Below are 27577 nucleotides of genomic sequence, written 5' to 3' on the forward strand. Positions count from 1 at the left end.
ACTAGCTAAAAATACCCAGCATCCCCTTGGGGGGACTCTAATCCAGAACATCCCGTTTTTAGCAAAGCGAGGTGACACACTTTACCCAGGTGCCCTGTACGGTTCTGATGCCTGTGACAGAGGCCTGGAGCTCTCTCAGCGCAGAGCGGGAATCGTCACGGCACCGCGGGGCGACAGAGCAGGATCACCCCCCGCCACCACTTACCCTCCATGGGCGTGTTGTTGTCGGGGCGGTTGGCGAAGACGACATCCACGTACTCCAGCTGCAGCCTCTGGAGGGAGCCCTTGAGCCCTGAGGAGGTAGACAGGAGCACAGCGCTGCTCACTGAGCCTCTCGCTACACCTCAGAGCCTGCCCTCGCTGACTTGGTGCGTCACTCGAACTGTTTGTGACACCGTTCTCTGAACTATATGTCCCTCTGGACAGATTTCTCCTGTTTAATTGTGCTGGCTTCTGGCCCTACATTCTGACAGCGTCTGGGGATGGTGTAAGTGTCAGTAGATGCCTGACTGCATGAAGCAAGCTGTGTGTGTATGTGTACGTGTACGTGCGTGTGTGGGTGTGTGTGTTTCATCTGGCTAAGCTCTCCTTGAGCTATCATGTAATCATAATCAGACACCACTGAGGTGTTGTTGTCATCTGGCCATCATTAACGCAACACCACAGCTGTGCCTGAATCTCTCACAAGACCAGCACTCTCTCACAAAACAACACAAGACCAACACTCTCGCACACAGCAACATGAGAACAGCACTCTCTCACACAGCAACACAAGACCAGCACTCTTACACAAGGCAATACATTAAGACCAGTCCTCCCTCACAAGGTTCAGATTATGGCAGAGGGCGCAGAAAAGTAGGAAGAGAGCGAAGGACAGAAAGGAAGTAGGTATGGCAGGAAACCTCATCCAAAGAAGAAAGAGATTTACCTTCTATAATGTGCTTCCTGGAGAGTCCTCTCTCTGTCTCCGCTCTACAAAAACAAAGAGAGGGAACACACGCACACACGCGCGCACGCACACACACCCAAAACACACACACACACACACAGACACACACATACACACACACATACACGGACATGCATGCACATACAAACACACATGGACATCAATGTACATCCACATATATGAACATAGACATATAGACACACACACACACACACACACACACACAGAGACACACACATCATTAGAGTGTTGCAGCAGTCTCTTAAGAGGCTGATTGAGCAGTGCAGAGCAGACGGCAAGCACAAAACCAAATCAGCACCTAGCATAAAACACACTTGCTCTGTGATGTCTGCGAGCCCTGCTTAATCTGTCACTTCAATCTGACAGCATGCTGTTACCATTCCCTGTGCGCTTTCAGAGTTTATTTATTTATTTTTACTCAATCTTTTCATTCTCTTTCCGACAGGCGAAGGCGTTGATTCTCATGGAGAGAGGGAAAAGGAGAGATGAAATATGTTTTTTTCCTCCATGCTATCCATCCCCACAGTGGTGCTTGTGCTCTTTGTACATTGTGCTGCAGGAGTTTTATAAGAATGACAGCACTCGTGATCAGTGTATTTTTGGACTGGAACAGGGTAAAGAATAAGGGTTATGCCATGCCAACCCATAACTTGGTGGATAGCATACCTGTCATCCCAATACAGCTTTTCGTGGAGCGAGGTTAGCAGTGAAAAGTGGAGGTTAGGGTTTAATACAAAACCTGGAGCAGGTTTAGCAGTGAGAGTTGGAGGTGGGGATGTATATGATTCAAGTTTAGTAGCGACTAGCGAGAGGTGGAGGTTGTGTATGGTGCAGATTTAGCAATGAGAGGTGGAGGTGATGGGCATATATGGAGCAGGATCAGTGGTGAAAGACGGAGGTTGGAGCTGTATATGATACAGGCTTAGCACTGTTAGGAGGGAGGTGAGGTTTGAACACGACCGATGGACAAACTTACTTTCCCCCCCAGTACAGTTTGGTGGTGATGACCAGACTGGACCTCCTGGCAAACAGAGGGAGAGAGAGAGAGAGAGCAGATCTGTTCAGTGTGGTGGAGACTTCCCCTTTTACTGTACACAGAAAGTAACTACAATGAGCACATAGATCACTGGCTGTGAGCCAAGCTGATCTGAGCTAAACAAACATGCCACAATCATACTCATACATTTTCACTCAGAAACATCATGCCATTTTGGAAATTGTTACACCATGGGGATAAGGAGTGCACACATACACCAGCCACAGTATCTGTGATTACTGTGAAGAAGTAGGAAGAATAGCTGCACAGCAAATGATTGAATATGAATATCGTTAACTGAGGCATTACATCAGTTTGTGGCTGATGTAATGCACAACCCATGTACACATGCATAGCATATAACAAAGACTTAACACACAAATACTGCACATGTATATGCATGTACATAACACACACTCACATACACACACATGCATTTAATATTCATTATATTTAAAAACTATGTAACTTATCTTAATTACCAAACAACACCAAGGGACATGCATTTCAAGCCGGTGCAAGTGAAAACCAATGAACCCTCGGAGGGGATTTTAAATGAAAGTCTTGTGATGGAAGGAGAGCAGCCATAAATTAATTATCTGGGCCTTCTAATCCCAAACATGGAATAAATCAACAGTGGGTAAATGGCTTCAGTAAGGGGGACAGCAGTTAAATAAATGAGCCTGTTTAGTGAGTGTGATCTTCTGCGGAGGAGCATGTCTACAGCTGATCCCCCATGCGGCAGCCCCTGCATCCCCGTGTATGATGTCATGGTCTTAAACTCTATATCAGGTTGTCTGATGTCATCACTCTAATCTCCAGATCAGTATGTGTGAGGTCATGGTCTTAAATTCAACATCAGCCCTGTGCAGCCTTTTGTGTCAAACTTGGCAATCATCTGGTTGCCACAGTTACTGTAAAAGACCTATATAGAGGTGAAGCGAAACAAAACTGCTGGTGTTCATCACTTCACAAACTTTTAAACTGGTGCCACATTAGAGCAGCAGCACAAACACATGCATGCACAAAAACACACATATGGCACACGCACTCAAACATGCCTACATACGTTTAGAGATACTGTACTTACACACACACACTCACACACACACACATACACACACACACGCACACATGCACACACACACTCACACACACACGCACACACACACACACACACACATACTCACACACAGGGAGCACACATTCAAACATAAACACATATACAAACATGCACACAGACATGCACACTGACACACACACACACACACACACGCGTGCGTGCGTGTACACATGCAGATACACGGTAATAACAGCAGTACCTCCAGCACTTCTTCTTGATAATGTTCCCAAGGATTATCTCAGCTCTGCAAAGCATACAGCATGAGGATTAAACTGGGTGTTGTTCATTTTATGAATGCATATATTTTTAACTCCTATTATATGTCATTTCCACTATACATCGTACAAACCTGTACTAACATGACTATTCTTATAATATACTACAAATCTACATAATTACACATCATTTTTTGGACGTAACACATCCTGTTTGTCTTCAGAAAAATAACTGGTTAGATTCTATGCATAAATATTTACAGTCATTCCAAATCACTGGAAATGCCGGGTGTGTAAAGTGAATTTAAGCATGCTCTGGGCCTTCATTCGGCCTTAGATTCCCCAAGCAGCCCAAAGGGAAGTTGCCTGTCTGAAAGAACATCTCAGAGAAGCAGCACTAACCGCCTGAGCCAACAGATGGTAGCGCCTGAACTGATTGATGAATATTTGGACAGCCACTGTGCTGTGTGAATAAATGCCAGTTACCTCAGCAATGGGCTTTGGGCTCAGATGGTCCTGTGAATGGTCACCATATAGTTATGTGGGTTAAGGCTACTGAATTCATGGTCACTGTGTAGTGATCTGAATAACAGTGGCTGAGTTTATGGTCATCCTGTGGTGACCTCAACTTGAGGCGGTTGAATTTTTTTACCCTGTGTGTTCAGATTTGGGTCAAGTCAGTTGAGTTCATAACTGTTGTGTTGTCATTAAGGGTCACATGGTGACTGTGCTGCAATTTGCACTCAGGCATTTTTTGTTTTATAAATATTCTGATTTGGGTCAAGACGGTCAAGTACACAGTGACAGTGCTACGGCTACAAATTTGAGCTTGCATAGTTGAGTTTGGACAGATTGACTCACTTTCCGGCGGAGTACACTTCTGCAGTGTCGAAGAGGTTGACCCCGCTCTCGTAGGCGATGGTCATGAGCCGCTCTGCCACCTACAGGGGAAAGAGATACATTGCAACAGAGTTCCTTTCCTGCATGTGCTGAACAATGCTGTGCCATCTACAGGAGTAACAGGAATAATACAGAAAACAGAGTAACACTCCTCTCCAGCTGCACAGCACCCAATTTTATTCACACAGTTGCAGGTTTACCAAAGTGATTGCAAATCAGTTTCCTCAATAAAGGCTCTGCCTACAATTCAGCTTTCAATGCATAGTTCAACCACAGCACTTACCTTGTTGCTGTATATAATACCCTGTGCTATTGTGCTATTCCTACCTATAACACCTATATGTCTGCCTATAACACAAAATCCCATAAGGCAGCTCAGTATTAATTACTTATTTTACTTTCTGCTTACCCTTTTCCTGCATTTTACATTTTATACTTGATGCTTGCCCACTTGGTTTTTCATAATTCCTGTACTCTCTAACACTCAAGTGAGAGTACAGTGGAATAGTAGAGAATCTTGCACTGAAACTAATGACATTGTGTATCTCATATAACTGCAGTTCCCTCCCGAAAAAACTTACTGTCAGAATGGAGAGTTTATATGTAGGTTGTGAGTAAAATCTCTCTGTAAGCAGCTCTGTCCAACAAGATGTATGTACCAGGATCCTCTAATGTGCCTCACGTGTGCTACAGATGGACTTCCCTGCATCTTAAATCGTAAATCAGCAGGAGCAGTCAGAGAAATCTCTCCCCGTTTCACGCGCCATCGCAGGGCTGTCAGCTTTACTGCCCGTCCTGCTCCACGAATGCAGGTTTGCTCCTTACGTGGGAGATGACTTTGGAGGGAAAGTCATTTACTTGCAATACAGCCCAATCAAATACCGCTCCGCTCCTGAGCGATTCCCGAGGCCCGCTGTGAGTTTCTCACGAATGCACTGCAGAGCCTGGCGGAGCTGCATCGAGGTCGAGCCGAGGAGCTTTAGATTTAAAATCCCAGAGCTGCTCGGAATGGATAATGTTATGACTGCGGTAGCCTCCTAAATGCCGCGCATTAGAATGAGAGAGTGATGGGCCGTTCAGGAGAAGGATCTGGGCTGTCATTCACAAGGGATTTCAGATGTTACAGCTGAGGACTTCAACCATGCGCCGAACATCAGAGTTCTGCTAATCCCACACATCACTGAAGTTAAAAAGATGGTCCCCTCCCCCAAACCCCAAGGTCACCTCCCCCTCCAACTGAAAAAAGAACATGAAAGTTTTTTTTCATGTTCACTTTTTTACTCATCTATCATCGATCTGGACTGTTCCTGAGATCGATCTACTTGCCCTTCATGGTTTTGTGAATCGTCTCACAAAGGCCGTCGTCTCCCATGGACGGCATCACCGGAGGGACGCTCTTTCTAATGCTAATCGTAGCGCCCGCCCTCCTTAGCCGTCCTGAAATGTAACTTACGGCCCCGCGGCCACGGAGACACACGGTAAATGATGATGACAGCGAGTATTTTGGCCGTCGCTTCTGTGAGCTTTCACCGAGCGGTGCCGAACCTCAGGGGACAGCGCCGCAGGGGCGCGTTCTCAGGTGGGGACGGATGCGCGCTTAAGGCCAGGCCGCTGCCGTGAGCACAGCAGTGCCCCCCACTGGGACGGAGGAGCCCTGCAGGTGGGCCAGCGTCTTCACGTGGAGGGGAGTTAAATCTGGCACAGACTGACTCAGATTCGTCAAACGCAGCAAAGGTAACACCTCACCTGTCAGCTCAGCAAGACTCAGACGATTTTTTTTTCTTTAACCAGACAAATCCATCCACTTATTTGTTTAAATACAACTTTAGATTTAAACACACAGTTTTAAAACAAAGTCATTTGAATTTTGCTAATAACCTGTTGATCTCCACATCCCTTGGCTGTTTCTAATTTGACATTCATCTAGGGTGACCTCTTCAGTATCTTTCATATTTTATCAGTTGTTGGTTTTTAAATTATTTCTCTTACCTCATCAGAAATTTGACCCCCAAATGTCACCCAAGTTCCTGTGAGAGAGAATGAGAAAGAGAAAGAAAGACGCTTTTAAGTATTGATCCTTCAAACAGAAAGAAAAAACACATCATTAAAGATAATCAGCTCTTCCAGAGTGTGTGGACTGCCTTTCTTCCATTGAGTTTGGGTGCTCATTTTGTTTCATTGAATTTTCACCAGAGAAATTAAGAACTTACCTTTCATAATAATCTCTGACAGTCATGCATGGTCATCTGGATGAGCACAATGCACAGTGCCTCACTCAAGGCTTAACCCCACTGTACCTTATCCGGGATTCAAAACCACAACCATCTGTAGCAACTGCTTTGCTATTGTGTGTTTGCATAGTGAGCACACATCCCCTTTGGCATATTAGAACCGCAATGAGGTTAAAGGTTAAAGCGCAATGTATGACCTGCAGGGACTGTTCTAATGAGGCTCCTATTCATCTCTCAGGGCGTTCTCAGAGCATGCTGGCTCAATGAGTCAGTGCCCTCTCTCCCAGTTAGATTTTACCCATGATTCACCACCCCCAGAGCAACCATTCTCTCTGCATAATATACGCCCTGACCATGTCATACCGTGTCGCATACACCCCCCATCACAATAAAACAATGAAGAAAGAGCCTGACTCACACTGTCATCCCCAAACATCACGTTCCCCCTCTCTCCAGGAAATCTAGCCCCATGTTATTTTTCTACATCACTCTTTCCTTCAGGAAGCCAGATATCATGCTTCTCCTCTATGTTAATTTCCTAAAGGAAGCAAAATACCACCTTCCTCCTCTCTCCACACTTCCTAAAGGAGGCCAAATATCATGTTCTTCCTGTATCTTAATTTCCTAAAGGAAGCCCAATATCACATTCCCCCATCTTTCCACACTTTCTAAATGAAGCCAAACACCACGTTCCTCCTCTACTCCTGATTCTGTCAGGAAAGTAAACATCATGTTAACCCCTCTGTCCTTCACCCAATGGGCGAATCTCTATCAGTGCTCATTATTGGGGGCATCTCTCGCACCCGCGTCGGTTGTCCTGGAGCCGTGACAGAGGTGGCCCCGAGGGGCACACATGCAATATGCATGCCATCAGATAACCAAAACAGGCAAGTCTGTCCCTGTTCTATTTCCACGGCACAGAAATAGAAGCATAAGCACCAGGAGTCGTTCCCTTGAGCGATTCTGACACTCAATGAGCTGTGACTCCTTTCTCATCATACAAGATAAATCTCCCCTTTTTTCTTTCCTCCCGTCTTTCCCCGTTTCCCCCTCCTTCAATCACTATTCCATTCATTGCGTTTTTCCTTGTTTCTCCAAAATACCCCTCCTCTCTCCTTTTTTTTTTCCTTTTCCTCTAAACTCCAACCCTTCTCTTTTCAGCTGGTTCCCCCATCACCTCCCCAAAGACAGTGGTGCTGTAATCTCTCTTCCCTTTGCTGCAATCATTCCACCGAGTGCCCTCTCCCCCTGACATGGCCACCACACATGTTTAGCAGATGCGCCTGTTCCACAGGTAACCAGAAGCAATCAGACACAGACGTTTGCACGGGCAGTGGTGTGTGACCGCACAATCTGACCATTTAGACCCGCTGACACAGGCTAGCCTGAATTCTGAGAAGGAAAAAGACAATGTGATGAACAATACTTACTCATAAAACCAAAGATAAAAGCCAGTTTAACCTTCTTATACAATAAAAACCTACCTTATGCAAATAGTCGGACAGTACATACTCCAAACTAAGTCTTTCCCCCACGTATGTGGGGGATGTAAGCATTTGTATGCATTCACGTGTGTCTGTGTTTGCGTGTCTGTTAGTATATGTAAGTATGTGCATGCCTTCATGCGTGTTTGTGTTTGCGTGTGTATGAGCATATGTAATCATATGCATGCATTCACTTATGTCTGGGTGCGCATGTCTGTGAGCGTATGTAAGCATGTGCATGCATTCGAATATGACTGTGTCTGCCTGTCTGGGACCATATGTAAGCATTTGCATGCCTTTTCGTGTCTGTGTGCGCCTGCCTGTGAGGTATGCAAGCATGTGGCTGCATTCGTGTACGTCAGTGTGTGTGTGTCTGTGAGCACATGTAAGCATGGGCATGGACGGCCCTCATTCCTCACAGTCCCGCCGTGGGCACGGCGCATACGGAATGAGATCACAGCGGCCATACGCCTCAAGAATGTTTAGTACATCCCTTCATTCTGGAATCGATTGCCATGCAGTCTCCCTCGGGTGTGTTGTGTACTGTGACAGTGGAAACACCGCATGACGAATGTCCCACAATCCGCCATCGATTAGCCAGCCTACAAGTCTAAAGTCAGGAGAGTCGCCTGAGGACAGAAAAGTTTCTGGTTTTCGTTTCCATTCTTTAAAAGTGTGTTTGGTCTCAGGCTTGTTCCGCATTGACATGTAAGGCAGGATGATGATTCAGTGTGTCAGTATCGGGTTTGGCACGCCTTGTTTTTGCTCCTGGTCGCGATTTGAAAAATAGTGGAAAAAAGGAATGCAGATTGCAAATGGAGATCAAATAGGTTTTCAGATCATAATGTGATCATGTTATTATAATATCTGTATTGTATTATTAGTATTGTTATTAATAACAATACATGTTATTATAGAGCACCTTTCTATATATGTGCTCAGAACACATCAAAGCAATAAAAACACATAGATAAAACACGTGACAAAAAAATTAAGATAGATGAGATAGTAATTAAAAAAGATTAAGATCACTGTAATATAAACCAGGATCTAAGGAAGTGTTCCCATATAACTGTGAGTTTCAGTGTTCTTGGAACATTGAGCATTCTAAAGGAGAGAATTCTGCTGTCTTGGTACAGCAGCACTGAAAGCTCTGCTGCCACCAGAACGCAGTCTGGGTTTATGGTGCTCAGGGCCTGAGTGAAAGCAAGAGCCTGACTCTTTCACCTGCTGTACCCAGACAACATAAGAGATGTACATGAACTGCTTTCCTCAAACACTCAATAGTTCCTCAGCAGCACTGAGACAGAGCTCCACATGAAGAGGCCGGTGGGAGTTGGAGTGTACTCACCAAGCCCTAAACATGACACCCGCAGTCCCGACTTCCCCAGGTTCCTGCAAAGGACGCAGAAGGACACTGTTAATATTGATGGCTCCTGTGAATAATGCTCTGCTGGATTAACAAAGACGAGGGTTTCAAACGCACAGGTCGGCGAGGGGAGAGAAGAGAGAGGAAGGGAGGAGGCAGAGGGGGCGGGGAGCAGGGAGCAAGGATGCAGGCTGAGAGATGGATCTGAATCTTTGTGAATGGTGACGGCGGTGCGGCGCGTCTGCGCTGGGTGCTGACTGCACCAGTCTCTCTGTAGCCGGCGCAGAGAAACGTGCCTGGGATACAGTGCAGGTGATTATCTCCAGGTGAGAGCGTGTCCAGGTGGCGAGTGGGTGCAGGTCACTGTGAGAGTCACTGACCATCTCACAGCTGGTGCGTGCACACACACGCTCATGCACGTACATACATACATGCACACAAGCCCACGCACAAGCACCTATGTGCGCACCTGGTCTCATGCGTGCGCACACACAATGTTCACCCATGTGAGGGCACATACACTCTAACACACACACACGCATACCTCCACACACACAAACACAAACACGCACTAACACACACAGGCCATCAGGATGCAGAGACAATCTCTGCTGCAGACCAGAATGAGAATCCTCTGTCAGAGCTTCTGTCTCATCTCTACACCCCAGTCAGTTTCAATGACACTGTGTTATTGACCGTGATATGCAGAACACGCGTTAAATTGTTCTCTGTGAGAAGCATTTGTCACCCCACCACCACAGTGCTGTCTTCTACATCTCAATAACGGCTTACCCTGACAACCCAGCAATCTGTAATGCATTTCTCCCTCCATCAGCTCCTCTCTGAACGGGACCGTGTTCAGGATCCACGACTTTTTCTAAAGCAGTTTTCATCCGGAGCTCATTAAAATGAGCTGATCCTCGCCTGTATCACCCCCCCCCCCCTCATTCATAAGGGAATCAGACAGCATTGCATAGATTCCCATTACGGCCCATACAAGCCTGCATAATCCTCACCGCCACAGGCTCATCACGCCACCGCTCCTGAACAGCGCGTCAGCCGCAAAAGGAAAGACAAAGGGACACTTTGAACATCTTTTAAATTTTTCTCTCTGGTCTGGCAAACGAAACGTGTCCCTGAGCTGGAGCTTTCTGCTTGTGGGACATCTGCTGAATCGGCGGGGACAGCTCCCTCTGTCACCAGCCAGCTCCCCGAAACAGGACGGCAACAGGCTCTAAAGGTTGGGAGGTGTGGTGGGAGTCTGGTGGGCACGGCAGGGGGTGGGCACGTTTCCAGGGGGACCCCTTACTGCGGCGCACTTGTTTGCCTGCGCAGCATCACATTCCGGGCCCCGCAGAGCCTGCAGGCAGTCTCTGCAACAGGGAGAGAGAAAGAGACAGAGGAGGGGAGAGAGGAAATAGGAGATGGAGATGCAGAATGACAGAGAGAGAGAGGGGGAGAAGAGGGGTGATAAAAACAGAGATAAAGAGGGAGATGGAGAGAGAGGAAGAAAAACTGAAGGGTCAAAGAGACAGAGAAAGAGAAGGACAGTAAGCATGAATATGAGAGATGGATGGAGAATGGCAGGGAGAGGGAAAGAAGGGTCGAGAAAAAGAGGAGTTCAGAATATGGGAGAGAGAGAGCGAGAAAGAGAGACTGATTTGGATATTGATAGTAGTTTTGGATCAGAAGATGATGATGATCCCGAACATTCGGCAGGCGGAGGCTCTGCCTCTCTGTCCCTGACACAGGGGAGAATGGGAGGGTGGGGGTGGACACGGCTCCGTCACTTCTCATTGGCAGTCACATCTCTCTCACTGCATGATCCTCGGTAATAACCTTTACTGGGGCGGCGTGGCTGTCGGGAGGGTGACACAACATCCCACACACAGAGGGAGCGGACATCCCGCCTCAGGGCCACGGGCCACGTCGAGCTGGACAGTTCAGCTGCATCATTTATGAGTTCAAACTACAGGAATCCAGACCTGCTCTCACTACCTTCCTGCCTTCCACTACACTGGGTTTCGCCCTGCATCTCTGGACCAGGTGTAGCGCCATTAACTGGACTTGTCATTCCGTCTCTTCAGGCTGGGGAGCGTGGGACGCATGTCCTTTGAAGTTAGTCACGCAAAATGAAAGTGCAGGAAACACGTTGGCGGCTGTGCTTCAATCAGAATGTATGTGGCCACCATGGGAAATGGTCATAAAGACATGGAAATGAATGAAGCAGCATTGATTACGCACCGCAGTGCCGGCTGGGGAGCGTTCCCAGTCTGTGGCGGTCTGCTGTTAGTGTCATTCATTTCAGCTCTAATGGCTTCACTGTAAAGCTGGGGATACACACATCTGTTGGTCAGTCAAAAAACATGTTTGGTTGACCATCACCTGCAATCACTATGGTGCGTCCCACATGTAATCTGTGGTCACCTGGAGTTGATTGCCATCGTTCTCAATTCAATATGTAGAGTCGTCAGTGAGAGTGTTCAACAGATCCTGAGCAACTATATTATTCTGAGCTCCTCATCTGACCGTTGGGTGTGTGTATGCCTATCTTAAGAAACACACAAACTTCACACCTTGCTTTGAAGTGTAATCTACAAACAAATTATAGGATTTGCTCTGATGTCAGATATAATTTACAAACAGACATAATAATCTGCTATAATGTATAAAGAGTTACCTACAGACAGACCCCACAACCTGCTTTGAGCAATCTATGGATTTCACAACCTATTTGTAATGTCTCTAAGTAAGCAGGGGCTAGAGCCAGACTTGTGTCTCTGTGGGCTGAGAGAGTTTGAGGAACATTGGAGACTGGTCCTGGGTCATTAAGGTGGCCCCTCCACAGAGCTATTAATCACTGCCAGCCAATGGGCTGATAAATAACTGCAGCAAAACAAGGCAAACAGAAGGCAGTGCTAATGAGACTGAGGGGTTACAGCTGTGCAGCACAAAACTCACAGGGACTGGATGATAATATTCTGCAACACTGGGGTAGACAACCTCAGATTCTCCACCACGTTGGGGTAGAGATAGATACTCCATGGCTCTGGAGTAGAGATAGTCATGTTCCTCACAGTGCTGGGGTAGACATGGTCGGATTCTGCACATCACTGTGGTAGATACAGTCAGATTGGCCACAGCACTGAGGCTGAGATGGTAAGATACTCCACAGAGCTGCAGCACAGACGGATACTCCACCAAGATAGGGCAAAAAAGGGTAAACATGGAGTAGGTGTTGAATTTGTTTAGTAAGAAGTGTGATGCATAAGGGACTTCTGGGCGAAGTGTCCTCGGCAAGGGGAAAACCTCTGAGACGCAAACCGAGCGTGTTCTCCCACCTCGTAGGACGAGGTGGATTTGGAGCTGATTGACTTATCCCGGTTTATACTGCGGGATTAAAGAGTCGATACCGGACCCGGCCTTGGAATTGAGCCAGTGGTTGTGAGGGAGGCGTTGCTGATTGGAGCTGACAGAGCCTGAACTGAAATTAATTTGGATCGGGAAGGTGGAACAGAACAAGGACACCGAACGTTTTCACCTGTGGCACCGCGCTTCCCTCGAGTCTCCAGACTCCACCGGGAACCTCCTCACCATTCTTTCCACACTTCCTCACAGCTCAAAGAAACACCTCATTTTAATTCCCTCTTCTTTCTTTCAAAAAGGGAGGAGAACCCCGTGGTTCTGTTCTAACCTCGTTAGCAGATCCATCCCCTGCAGTCTGCAGACATGTGAAACACAGACAGGAAGTGTATGAAAACCAAGGCAAACATGCATAGGGTGAGGGGCAGAGCTTTCTGGGTAGATAAAATTTGCATGCCTCTCCATTCACTGGATAGTGATTTGTTTCGTGGTGACCGTAACCTGAGTTACGTACAGAGAGTTTTTCCTGTTGGGGAAAAAGCTGGAAAAAGCTTACAGCCTGCACCCCCCACCCCCACAGGTCAGATGATGTCAGAAACAAGCTCTCCGAAATGACCTCCACATTTCCACAAAATTTCAGACCAGCTCGATGAGTCACACAAAACCAATCTGTGATTGCAGGCTGTCCGAATTCTTGAAAGTTCAGGCTGTGACTCTGTAGGTTTTGGTTGATGCTTATTTCCGCACCAGTATTACCAAGACCATTAAGTTGGCTACTTTTTGCCTTTGTCAGAGTTTTTTTTCCAGTTTAATCAGGTTTAAAACTGGTCCCACCACAATGGGCAATTAATTTGCACTGATCCGCTAGTCTTTATCTGATACTGACGCATCGGTTTACGGCAATCATCAATTTCTCTCTATCCAGATCATATAACGATTGATGAATCAGCACCTGCTCTGAACTGACACCCCTGACAGCACAGCTCGTTAGCTGGTCTACAAGGCCTGTTTCTGTCTTCCCTCAAACTCAAACTGCCTGCAAAATTTAGCATCTCAAGCAGCCCAGTTCAGTGAGGCTCAGCCAGCTTAAAGCATCAGACCAAGGGCTAAATCTCACCGTAAATGCAAATTTCAACAAAGTGTTAACTACCTAATTTTTCATCAGTAGCTCTAGTTGCTGGGTAACCACTACTTTCCAATGAAATTGGTATACATGCAACACAGGCACTTGCATGTAAATATTTTATAACTATGTGCATGCACTCATTTAACGGTACTCTGAAGCTTTGAACCTTTATTCTTGCTAATTCAGCGATCATATTACACTGCTTCTCAACAATCACAGAAAAATCCAACAGTCCAGTGTAGTTATTATGCTGTAACACCATTTTTACAATTCCTGTGTCCAAAGCCTTGAATATGTAAATAGTGCTTTATTTTATGTATATGAGAGAGGGAGAGGAAAGAGAGAGAGAGAGTGAGAGAGAGAGAGAGAGAGAGAGAGAGAGAAGGGAATGGGGGACTTTTTCTGGTTAACTTCATAATTATCTGGCAACTCTGCTCCACTCTCACGCATGCATGAATGCACATTATGATTCAGAGTGGGTGTGCATGCACTCCTGTTACCAATTACAATTCACACGGACCAACTTACTCCCCTGCCAGTACACTGCAATGTGCTCTCCACATTACAGAGTGGTGCTACAACATCCATCCAAAACACTCTCACTTTGCCCCTCCCTGGCACACACAATGGAGATAAAACAGCTTCAGCCTTGACACATGTCTTACTCTGCTGAACCCATATTCCTTTTTCAACAATCCCAGGACTATTCGGCTGCGAGTTGAAGGAAAAAACAATACAGTCTGAGAAAGATAGACAAAAGCCTTTGTGTATTGTGAAAAGTTGGAGATTCGCATTGCAGTTAAATTGGTTCTAAAAATACCAGCCTCCCTCCTCTCTCCCTCTCTCTCTTTCTGCATTTTAAATAACACAGTCTCCCAAGTTCTGAACACTTCATTTGCTGGCAGTATTGATCGGTCATGATTTCAACAACGCCTCCTGCTGGTCAAAGGTGGAGCTGATTTTGAGCCCTGCTGTTCTTCCCCGCCCCTCTCCCCCTACTCGGTAACATGGTGTTCTTCCCGGTGAAGCATGACGACTCCCGTGCTGTTGACTGACAAGTGAGCTGTAGGAGCAATGCTTTGTGCACGCGGCTATTATCGAATGCGAAAACTCGTGCAACAGAAAGGAGCGATGAGTAATTGTTGCAGAACTCCACATAATACCCGGGCCTGGCATCATTTATTCATGCCTTCAGCCGATGGTCTCACCGAGGGAGCGCTGCTCCCTGCTCCGCTACTCCGCTACCATGACATACATTACCCACGAGCTCCATATGGCCACATTCACAAAGCAACACACTAAAAACATGCTACGCCAAACCTGTGGGCTGTATATAAGAAATATGTTAATTATTGCCACTTTCCTGGATGTGTGCTGTTGCATACGATATAAAGTCGCAGAATACCATGTCATTAAATGGCATGTATGAGAGTGACACACATTTATGCATTCCTTTTGTTGTGTACAGTGTAATTAGAACAGGATAGAGGTGAATCCAGAATTGTCAGGTGCTGGAGTGCAGGGAACACAGAAGCACAGAAGGGTTAGCCACACGCTGGAGTTAAACGCTCTCACAAAAAGTGTAATGTAAATAAAAGATTTCAACAGAACAGAAGAGCGTTTAATTCTAGTGTGCAGTCACTCTCCCTGTGTACAGCATTAGACACAAATGTTTGTGTTAGAGTAGGCTCTGCTGGGAGATGTTGTTGTCTGATGGGTGTGTGTTCACATCAGACAACATTCCCATCGCCGGTGATGTGATGCAGTTAAATGGTCTCTGGACAGTCAGCTGCTGGGGAAGGTGCTGATCGCTCTGTGCCAGGCCTGGCACTGAGCCCTGCTGGAGTCAGTCACCATGCAGACGCTTCTGGCAGGTCAGACAGGAACCCCTGACCACAGAGAGCCCCATGTTTCATTAGCGAGACCGCATGCCTAACGAGCCCAAGTTTCATCAGTGAAGCGGCATTCTTAACGAGTTTATGGGTCAAGGGATCTAATAACTGCTGAGTGATTTGAAATACCACTATGGGGCAGAAGAGGAGAGTGTGTGTGTGGATGTGTATGTTTGAATGTTGCAAGCATGTGAATGTATATTTGTGCATGTGTGCCTGTGTGTGTGTGTGTGTGTGTGTGTCTGCTTGTGTGTGTGAAAGAGACAGCAGCAGCTCCTCAGTGACTCAGTGAAGATAGAGTGGAGAGGTCAGGGTGGAACAGAGGCAGTGGCTCACCCCTTATGCTGTGCATGCTCCTCCAGCTCACCTCTCAGCACCCCTCTCAACACGCTCTCACAAGGCTATAGCACTGCTAAAACCTAACAGCAACAGCAAGAGAACATCATGCACTAAGGGGGTTAGCAGAACACACCTCCTACGCAGCTTGTCCTCCAGCATGATCATGCTCTCTTACGCAGCATGAGGGGGGTCATGAGTTCCAGACCCTGCACTGAAACTGCACAAATAAGGCATTTAACTTTAAATTGCTTCTCTAATGTATAAAAATGTCTTCTAAACAACCAACCAAGGCAGTACAGTTTATGTAGTGAGGCTGTCATCAGGGATTGAGTGTTTGTGTTTACAACTGTTTCGTGGTGCATCTCTGCTGGCAGATAGCTGTGTGAGGATGCTGTTCTGTCTGCGCACGAATGTCCACAGTGAGCAAAAAAAAAAAATATTTACACATTTTACTTGTTTCACATGCCCCACTTTGCCTCATATGCGCTACTAAAGCCGGATGGAGCCTGACAGTAAAAATGACTCACAAAGAAAGAACCCTCATGCCAAAAATCACTGTCGTTCCCTATACACGTCCACAGACAGCTCGCTTCAGCAAACGTTCCTGAGTATTTTACATAAACAAATAGGAGAGAGGGGAAAGCTACTGTCTGGAAAATTGCAAATATGATCAAAGAGAACACCTTAATGGCATGGGGAATGGACCCTCAAACCTGGCGATTTAAAAATTCAAATGTTCTCCCCCGACGCTGGGAGTTGCAAACGTCAACATAAAACTGGCGACATCGAGAGGAAAACAGCTGCAGTGTATTTACAATCCAGGCAGAGAGGAATAACAGAGAGATTTCACTTACAGCCACTGAAGCAGGACTGACTGACATGCCTGAAACCATGCGTTACTGCCCTAAATGAAAGGCAGATATGGAGATGGAGAGAGAAAAGGAGGAATCAAGGGAGACAGAGAAAGAGGGAGAGAGTGATGGAGAGGGTAGGAGGGGGATAGAGAGCTACCAAGCTCACAGGTGAACACATGCAGAGTAGAAGGTCAGGGAGAGCCCAGACATCCCCAGAAGGCAGAGGGTTTGCATTGGTGGTGGAATAACTGCTGTTATTGTGGCCCTGAGAGCAAAGCACTAGGCCTGGACTGCTTCTGGAAATATCCAGATGTATAAATGTGCATAAACATATAGAGATATAAGTGCATAAACGTGCATGAATTGTTCAAATGTGTGCATAAATGTGTAAAAACATGTAAATATATAAAATTAGTATACATGTATAAATATGTATTAACCTGCACACACGTATTAAGGTGTGTTTAAATGTCTGCAAACTGATTTCAGTGTTGAAACCCCTTATGCAAACCCTGCAGCTGCTGCAGAAGCTGTCTCTGGAGAAATCAGATCAGCCATCGCCAGCAGTGAAGAATGTAGAAAAGATGGAGTAAATCTCTCTGAGCAAAACAAGGAGCCGGACCCCTCTGTAAATTATTAACACCGTCCCACAGAAGCAGCAGAGGTATTGCCTGCTAAGATTCGCCGATACAAATATGTCCAGTTATCGCCCGAAGAAGATTGGAGTCACAACAAATTATGGTCCAAGCGCCCTATAGCCCTTCTGAACCAATATTTATTGAGTTGCTTGGTGAGATGCCTGACACTTTTGAGCTGAAGGACATCCTTATTAAACTGACAATTCAGAATGGTCACCCTGTGTTGTTCTATGAGAGATCTCTTCTTTACATTAATATACTGCATTGCAATGCCAAGCTGAAAACCACAGTTCCATGACCACTATGTGTGAATGCACATACATTACACATGCACACTCACACGCATGCGCACCATGACTTTAATTTCACATGTGTGCATTGTGTCAGCTCACAAGGGCTGGATCAAACTGACGTCCTTTGAAAAGGAAAAGAAAGACAGTGTGATGGAGCATTAATCCTATTCTGGGACGCAATGTTAGGATAAGATTATTCCGCCTGGACTTGAGGCCTTTTTTTCTGCTTCGTGCTCTATCAAGTCAATAGATTTCACTGCAGCCTGTGATTTACTGTATGGGTTGTGCTCCAGTTGTTGGTACTGGTACTCTGGCCCAAGCACACAGGGGTGAGGTTGTGTGAAGGCCACATCCAGTACTTCATCACCGCATCAGATGAGGAGATGCTGACGGTGCTGCTTAACAGCATGCATAGGCAGAGGAAAAAGGCCACCCCGCAGTGAACAGCTGGTGCCATCATACATGCATACGCACATATGTACCCATGCCTGCACCCACGCTCAAAGCCAACCCCCGCACGCATGGACGACACACACGTGCACACACGCAAGCTCACACACACAAGACGGTTCAGGGTTGGCTGAAGGGTGAAAAAGTCCAAGCAAAGTCCAAAGATTTCTGCTTGTTGTTGTTCTTTGGTGACATAAATAAAAAAAAATGTTCCCTCAAGTCCAGACTTGAGTCAACACTTTTAGCTGAGCTGAGGAAGCATGATGGATTAAGTTAATTCCAGCGTAATGGCACCCTCAGGACAGGCTTCCTATAAAGCATCTTCAGGTGAACACAAAACTCGCAATCTACCCTCAGGGGCTGTAAGGAGAGGACAGTGGAGCCATTCAGCTTTTGCTGAAATATGGGGCCCCTGCCCAAATGCAAACCCACAGGCTGTGATACGTCATTTCCAAGAAGAGCACAGGAAATATGAGGTTAGAAGCCATAAGCGCCAAAGAAATGTACTGACATCATTTATTACTCTGACTGAAATTACAAATCTCAGGCTTCTATATTGTCTCCTTGTCAAAATAATTAGTATGTGATGCTTTAAACACCGGCTGAAGGTCTCCCCTGCCATTACAGCAGAGTGCTGCTGGAGGGAATGGGATGAGACCACAAGCACACAGGCACACACACACACACACACAGACCCACACATACACATGCACACACACACTTACACACACAAAGACACACACATACACACACACACATGCACACGCAGACCCGCACATACACAAGCACCCTTGTACACACACATGCACACATGAATGCACACACATACACACACACAAATTGAGAAGACTGAAACCTACGCTAGATCACTTTGCATGTACCAACTGTTCTCGCTGGAATTGCCCTTAAGGTAATCTTTTACTGCAGCGTTTGGTTTAAATTGATTTGCACATGGCTTGTGCATCAGTAGCATTATAGCCTTTTTTAATCAAGGTTTTTTCTTTGGATTTGGTTCTCTCTAACATTGTGCAAGTACATCGCCCTATTCTATTAACCTTTGGAACAACACACCTCTGGCTTGCATATACAAGGTATTTGTTGATTGGTAAATATTCATACCTCCGCCAATGGAGGGTCATTAAGGCATGCAGAACAGAAGAACACTGCGAAGTGTACTTGTGCTTGTTTTTTTTACCACGAGCTCCTTTTTAAATTTCGCTTTTAAAAAGCTCCTGCCGTGTTATTTTCCCCTTTCTGTATTGCTGTGGTTTTAACCTTCAGAATATTAATCCTTTTGTGTGAGGATCGACTAGCCCTCTCACACACCGCCCGATGAAACAGCGGAGGCCGAAAGACTGCAGTGCACCAAAGTGCAGCGGAGCACAACGCCGCCCCGAACACACCACCGATAAACGGCCGGCATCACATCCTAATGGTTAGGGCTCAAAGCCTTGAACCAGTAGGTTACAGAGCCAAATCCTGGGCGGTGCAAGGCAGAGCAAGGTATTTTGTGTGGTTCCTTATATTCAACATACAGCGATATTAATGCGCAAGATGAAAGCTGCTCTGGACGATAAGTAATACTATCCTGGTGAGGACCATGAGGGTCTCAGGTTTTTAGCTGTCACTGCTTGGCCTGAAATCTACCGACAAACTGTAAACAGGAATCTGTGCAATGCGACTTAATGCAACTTCAGAAATGTGCAATGCGACTTAATTCAGCTTCAGAAATGTGCAATGCGACTTAATTCAGCTTCAGAAATATTATAAAACAGATAGCTGGAGTTTAAAAATAGAACTGGGTGTATTGAGGAAAAGGTTTCTCTTAACTCAAGAGCCAGGACTGCTTAGTTTTGAGAGTTTAGAGTATGGGGATTTCCACTGGTAAGCATCCAGAATGTTCTCTAGGACACTCCTTACACTGCAGCGTGTCATAAACTCTGGATGAGCATCAGGGTTACCATGCACATGAGAAAGCACTATGACAAAAAACTGTTATTCATTATTCATGAGCATATGCTGCAAAACAAATCATCTAAACACATTGTCATAAAAAAAAACCTTTTGTGTTCATTCCAGAAATTTAGAAATCATTCCTCCCCTCATTCAGGGCCACATGATGTGTCTTGTGGGATTGTAATCAATGTGCTGATTGCCTTTAAAGCTTTAAATTGAGGTGAAAGAACCATGCGATTGAATGGACAAAAAGATAGATTGGTTCCAATATTTTCTTCTAGACGGTTATAAAATGCAGGTTGGGGGGTGTTGTAATACAGCTCATTATGTGCTCTGAATACAGAGTTTGTTCGGTAAGCCGACCACATGTCCTGTAATCAGCCTGGAGGCTTGTATCCCCTATCAGTAATTAAGATCCCTTCATAAAATTCAAATACGTTTTCCATGTTTTCTGCAGTTTTACTCATTTGCAGCTTGTTTTCAGTTGCATTACAAAACCAAATTAAATGGAAATTGCAAGAAAGGACAGTTCCCAAGGACAGCGCTGGAATGGGAGAATAATCGCATGCAATTGGGAGCACTTTTAGTAAGACAAAGAAGTAACAACAAATTTGAGATGAGTTCATGCAGATTCATGCAAAATGCATGCCCTACTCTGAAAAGAGAATGGCGAGCTGTGAGTGTCTCATTTATCCTTCTGGGAGGAGCAGGGGAGGGGCCTCCAGGTCGAGGCCTACATGCAGACATATCAAGAGAGCAGTGGTTAACAGTGCATGTGCCACTATTCCTCCATACTGACACACTGAGAAAGTTTGCCTATGGTAATGAGTGTCAGTCACCGACAATGATGACAAACTGCTTCCTCCACAGTTTAGTCAGATTCCCCCTCTAGTAAAAGCACCTCTTGCAGATATGCCAACCAGCGAGTATCACCACAAACAGCAAAACATGCAAATGAGATCTTAGCCGAAGAGACCGACAAATATGCAGAGACTCTACGGTCTCGAAAGCCCCCATTAAAGCGGAGAGCTGAAATTTGTAAGGCTATTGCAAAGTTAATGCTGTTTCTGGCAACCAGAAGAGCACACTGACCCAAAAAAGACATTGCAAGATTCAGAGGAGCAGGAAGGAGAAGCTTGTTTTTATTCAGTCCCACGCACAGGTGGTGACAGCCCTGTGGACCTAACGCTGAACAACAGCGAAGGGCAGGTCGATCAGTCCTTGTGCTCAGGGAATCAGGGTATAAGAGACAGGCAATGCAGAGACCAGAGGGTTCACTGCCTGCACATGTGGTGATATTTGTTTAATTGTTTATGTTCTGCTGTGGTGTAACAGTGTTGCAACATTCATTCACTGCGAGCCCATGATGAATCTGCCCTCAACACTCCACTCTGTGTTCCCTATAGCACTGTGCTTATATTTGATGACCTGTCAATCAACTTCCATCTCCCCTGAAGTTGCTGTCAGCCTTTAATATGTCCCTTTTAGGGCCTGTTTATATTTATTAAAATGTTGACAAGCTATGTTACAATATACTAATTAAACATGATGTTTTTACATGCAGCCAGGGGGTAAACAGGTCATACAATTTGCCCCTGGGTTGTTGGCATACTGCTGTTGCCTGGTGGTGGCTGACTTGTACTGAGTTGTAGGTATGAGAAGCTGAAATTAATTTCAGAACAGCAAATCTGAGCATACAAGGAGAGCATTTTCAAAACAATTATGTCTAAATAGTCCCAGCTTGGAGTAAAATGGAAATGCATCTCCCATTTACTGTACAGTCACTATTTGTTTGCTAACTAATTTAAAAAACAGGCTGGTGGGTGGTGAAATCTGGACAATAGTAGCTCCCCCTACTACAGTCCCCTGCATCATGCGCTAATGTGCAAGAATAACATGACCTTCCGGTGCAATTGGCATGCAAATGTGTCCTCACCTTATGCACTTTATTAATTAGAACTGTAACATTTCTGGTTTGGATAAATCAATCAGCAGTAATTATGGCCGTGGCAGGGTGACGGGGAGAGGTGGGCGAGAGGTGTCGGGAGTGATTTGAGAGGGACGTTCGGAGGGATGTCAGCCAAGCTCGGCCTCTTGCCTCTTGCTTTTATCGCTGCTGAATGCAGCAAAAAATGTGGCCAATTCTGGCCTGGCCAAATGTTTGGGAACCTCTACAGCCTAGTCAGAGATTGATGAAGCTGTCCTATCACACTGCATTCATTATAGGAACACTTCCCTTTAACACATTGCATCCATTACAAGGCTTCCCTTTCACACACTGCATCCATTTGCAAGGCTTCCCTTTCACACACTGCATTCATTATACCAAGGCTTCCCTTTCACACACTGCATCCATTTGCAAGGTTTCCCTATCATACACTGCATTCATTATACCAAGGCTTCCCTATCATACACTGCATTCATTAGCAAGGTTTCCCTATCACACTGCATTCATTATACCAAGGCTTCTTCTCAAACTGTAGTCATTAGCAAGGCTTCCCTACCGCATGCCATTAATTAACTAGGTCTCCCCAACACACTGCAGTCATTAACAACCCCCTCCCCATCACACTGCAGTAATTAATGAGAGAGTGAGTGAGAGAGTATTTTTCACAGTGAGCACCACTGCTTATCTTCTAAGTACTGTAATTCAGATCTCCATGGCAACTGTAAATGAACCTGAGCCTCCCCATTACCTCACCTTATCATGAGGCCGTTAATCTCTCCCCACACACACAGAGCCATGTGATGCACAGGATGATGCATTCCTTGGGGTCACACTTTGGTACGTATGGCTGACTATATTTAGACCATGGGCCGAAAGCCTGGACCACACAACAGGTCACAATAACCTCAGGCTGACTACAGTTAGGTTCTGATGTGAGGGAAGTTACGGCAAGACACACCCACGCATATGCACACACATACACGCACATGTTCACAACAGAAACACACACACACACACTTACACCCACACACACAGCCACCTCAGGCACACATGCACGTCCACTCTCTCTCTCATATACACACACACGTGCACACACATACACACACACACACACACACACACCTGCATACAGCCCTGACCATTTCCCCATACGACAGCAAGATCATGTCCTAGATTCCGTCCATAGCTCCGGAAGATTCCATTCAACTCCACGCAGGGAAAGCCATCTCATGACCACAGAAAGACAGGCAAGGATAGACAGAAAGAAGGTGGGAGAATTTATCGGTTTCAGAGAGGAAGAGCTTTATCTGGCATTCCACCTCCTGTGAAAATAAATAGTTTGACAGTGAATAAATGCTGTTACAGTTTCTTCTCTTACAGTGCTGTAAGAGGTCCAAAAAACTGGATGACTGTCGCTTTTTGTGACACCATATAAGCGCAAGCGGAATTTGACAGCAGGTGTTGAATTCACCATGCGTATCAGGGGGGCTGTGCGGAGGAGTGGAAATGGAGTGCTAAAGATCAAAGGTCAAAGGTGATGCAGGGGATGGAGGGGGATGAACAGGAAATGGAGATGCCCCTGAAAAGAGTGACCGCCAAGGGCTCTCTGACCAGCGGCTGCTCCCTGTCAGAGACGATTATCCTAATTGCAGTTAAAGACAGCTAGTGACGAGCTGTTGGTAAATGACAACATACAGCCAGGAGAAATGTCCCCTATGCCCTCGGTGGCATCCTGCCACTTCTCGTTATATCACCAACAACATACATCGCCTCTGATTCATCTGGGCAGCCACATCACAAACGAGGGAAAAACACTAACCAATCAAGCAGAGAAACAGAGTGAAAGCTGCCAATAATCATGTATGGACCCTCATGAAAGGAGGACTGACTCTGAAGACCAGCTAGAATCCAACTGCAGTAAAGGGTTGGACTTTGCCAAAAAGTCAAGAGCAGTCAAGAGCGTTGCCCATAATGCCTCTCTCCACTTGAATACCATTGAGCCAAAAACTTTGACCAATAACTTCCCCTTGCAGATGTTAAGATTTTAAGTAAGTCCAGCTGTTGCATAACAATGTGATCTCAAAACAGTATTGTAGTTACAAGGTACTGACAACGTTATTACATTGTTACAAGAGCAGCCATTTTTGCCCCACTAAGCTGAAAGAGAAAGACAAAGTTTTGGATTTGATTTAACATGCAGCAATGCTCTCATGTGTGTAAAATTTTTTTGAAAACCCTGAGATTATTATTTCACACGTTGTCATGGAAACTGGACGAGATGCCACAATTGCAGCAGACTTTATTGAAGATATTTTTTTTAACTAAATTACTGTGAGCATCACTCACATGGAGAAAATAGGAAGTCCTCCTCTCTACATCATTTCTTTCACCTCATATTGCCCTCCTGGGGCGCCATGAGTCTAGCACTGGGCCACAGACACTGCTGGGCCTCTGTATCTATGTGACATTAGTATACTGAATGGTATTAGTGCTCCATGTGGTATTGGTGCACTGTGTGATATCAGTGGTCTATGTGGTGTCAGTGCACTGAGTTGTACCAGTGCTCTGTAAGGTATCAGTGCACTATGCTGTATCAGTGTCCTATGTGTTATTAGTGTGATGTTAAGCATCAGTGCTCTATGCAGTACTGGTGTACTGCTGAGAGGCTCCAGTTCTCTTTGCATGCTGTTCTCTCCTCTCACACCTCTTCATACTGCAGTATCTTTGAAAGGACCTCCAGCTGCAGTTATAACCTTCCACACACTCGCCCCTCTAATCCCTTCCCAAGCATTCAGTGCCTGTCATTAATCCTTGAGTACATTCAGTGTGCAGCCATGAGATTTCTGCTCCCCGCAAAAGCTTAGCTACAGCAGGCCAGCAGTGTAGGAAGGTGACATCAACGCCGCTTGTTTATTCTGCCCTGCATAAGAAAGCTGGGTCTGCTGTCTACTGTAAGTCTTTACAGTCTGAAACACACAAGTAGCAGTGAGTGAATAAGAGCGTGTGTTCAATTAGCAATGAATACTCAATAACTGTCTCTCCATCTCTAAGGTGACAGCACCACACCGCCTCCTACAGGTGACACTGAGTGCCATACCTGGGTCCTGTGGAAAAAAGTTAAACTGCTACATTACATTACATTACATTACATTACGTCATTTAGTAGACGCTCTTACCCAGACCGACTTCCAAATAAGTGCATCACTATGCTATGAGTAGTTATTGAGAAGTATTACAGGAGGCCAGTAAGTTTACTGTCTTCACACACCCTATAAAATATCTGTTTAACTTGAGGTATCATTGAATATATATAACATATGTATGAACAGTGGCCTATGTTCTTATTCTCCTAAGTTTTTTTTTACATAAAATTGTAGAAATAGAACAACTGGTAATACTGCTATTTGCCTCTCCATCAGGGAGATATCAGAAATTATAGAAATCCTTAAAGGACTTACAATGTGTCCAGAGTCGTATAATTTGCAATGATAGGTAGTATGCAACAGTATGCATTTCAGGCATAATGCCACCCCATGTTATTGACACAGTGCTTAGACTTTACTGTAAACAGAACCCCCAGCACCACCCCCGCCCCCTACCCGCCTCACCCCCAAAATGGCATTTTTTGCAGAGGAGCAGATGGGTCCTGTTTTTACATTGTACATGCCCTCAAAGAAGCGGCTAATTAATTAAGCACAGATGGGAAGAGCGTGAGACAGGGGAACAGAGGGAGAGAGAGGAGGGAGAGAGGAAGAGACACAGACGAGACTTTTAAAGACTCTGCTGATCGTCCCAGACGGCGCAGAACAAGTCTGCCTTTTTCAAAACTCCTGCCATGGCGGATTTGGTTATTCGGATCCGCGAGGCGCCCCGCCTCTGACGCCTCAGTGTAACACATGCACACACACACACACACACACACACACACACACACACACACACACACACACACACACAGGTTATATGGCTGTGTAATGCCTGTCTTTCATCCTAAATGTGGTGAACCGGAGGAGATTTGTGTCTAAGTGGTGGACAAGATGGGTTTTCCCTTCTCTGTATGTATGAGTACATATGTGCATACACACACACACACACACACACTATGCATGCTATACATACAATATATACATATATACACATGTGTGTATACAGTATATATATATATATATATATATGTATATATGTACAAAGCGAGAGAGAGAGAGGTGAATAGACAGACAGATATGTTTGAGAAAGCCCTATAACAGGTGCTTTCATGTTGCATGTCAGCATATAAGTCGGTGCAGACGGGGAGGTGAACTGAAACATCAGTGAATGAGTACAGCGAGGATCCTGCCATGTGGAGTCCATCTGCAGCATCCCCTTCTGTGTTTCCAAAGTGTCACAGAGTGAGACGGACAGCTCAGAAGAACGACCAAACGCTGCCCTGACTTCAGCTCCCCGCGTTCACACATCGTCGCAATTCCCGAACACAACACAGGAAGCTACAGCCGGAAGACGCGGACGCCCGAACAACGGCCGCTCTTAGGACGACAGCTGCAGGACGGGGGGAGGCGGAGGCACTGGAGCCTCCCGCCGCCGACCGCGGGCCGGAGAACGAGAGGAGAGAGGGAGAGAGAGAGAGAGAGAGAGAGAGGTGCTGTGTGACACGCGGCACACTGCCATGCATCTGTTCTCTCTGCGGATCCTCCACCACGCGGAAGCTGACGGACCCGCTGTCCTGTACACCTGCCGTCCCCACAGCCTGAAATCCGACACACACATCCATCCCGCCACTGCAGTGAGGCGGATACCCGATAACAAACACAGCCAGGTACGTAATATTACAACACTGATATCTGATGCCAGACATGTTCTGATACCTGGTATCAAACTCATACCCAGTACCTCATACCTGATTGAAAGCACAGACCCATACCAAATTTCAAGCTCATATACTGGTACATAATACCATGCAGAGCCTGACACCTGATTTCAAACACAAAAGTGATACCTACGTCCAAGCAGACTATACCTTACTTCAAACAAAAACTAAGTGATTTCAAACTAATACAGTGACAAGGACATCAAGCTTAGACTGATACCTGAATTCAAATAAAAGACTGATACTTGATTTCAGACACAGTCTAATGTTTTTGAATGAAGGACAAAAAAATCACTGAGTTCCACTCATTCCACACACATAAAGAAGCAATTCCATGAGCCCATCACTTCCCTTCAGCACTACATAAAGAATGTTCCAGTGCAGCTATTGGAACACAGTACATTCACAATGAGTCTGAGCAGGTTGATGCACCTTTACAAACAGGATTCAGACTAAACCAACACTATACCCTATAGCTGAAGAGAGCCAGGAGCTGGACCCAGAAACAAAGACAGAACCAGAACCA

At 45.7% G+C, this 27577-nt stretch overlaps 1 protein-coding gene across 1 annotated transcript in view; it reads right to left on the reverse strand.

Annotated features, from left to right (window-relative positions):
- The window catches only part of LOC118795742 (voltage-gated potassium channel subunit beta-1-like), a 36319-nt gene that overhangs the window by 8060 nt on the left and 682 nt on the right, over window positions 1-27577 (reverse strand). Inside the window, exons 2-8 of the mRNA XM_036554447.1 lie at window positions 9311-9354; window positions 6234-6271; window positions 4206-4285; window positions 3329-3373; window positions 1947-1991; window positions 929-972; window positions 206-292 (exon numbers count right to left, since the gene is read on the reverse strand). Of these exons, the coding sequence (XP_036410340.1) occupies window positions 206-292; window positions 929-972; window positions 1947-1991; window positions 3329-3373; window positions 4206-4285; window positions 6234-6271; window positions 9311-9354 (383 nt within the window). The remainder of the gene's footprint in view (window positions 1-205; window positions 293-928; window positions 973-1946; window positions 1992-3328; window positions 3374-4205; window positions 4286-6233; window positions 6272-9310; window positions 9355-27577) is intronic.

This window comes from Megalops cyprinoides, chromosome 20 (assembly GCF_013368585.1).
Source record: "Megalops cyprinoides isolate fMegCyp1 chromosome 20, fMegCyp1.pri, whole genome shotgun sequence".
NCBI classification, from domain to species: Eukaryota; Metazoa; Chordata; class Actinopteri; order Elopiformes; family Megalopidae; genus Megalops; species Megalops cyprinoides.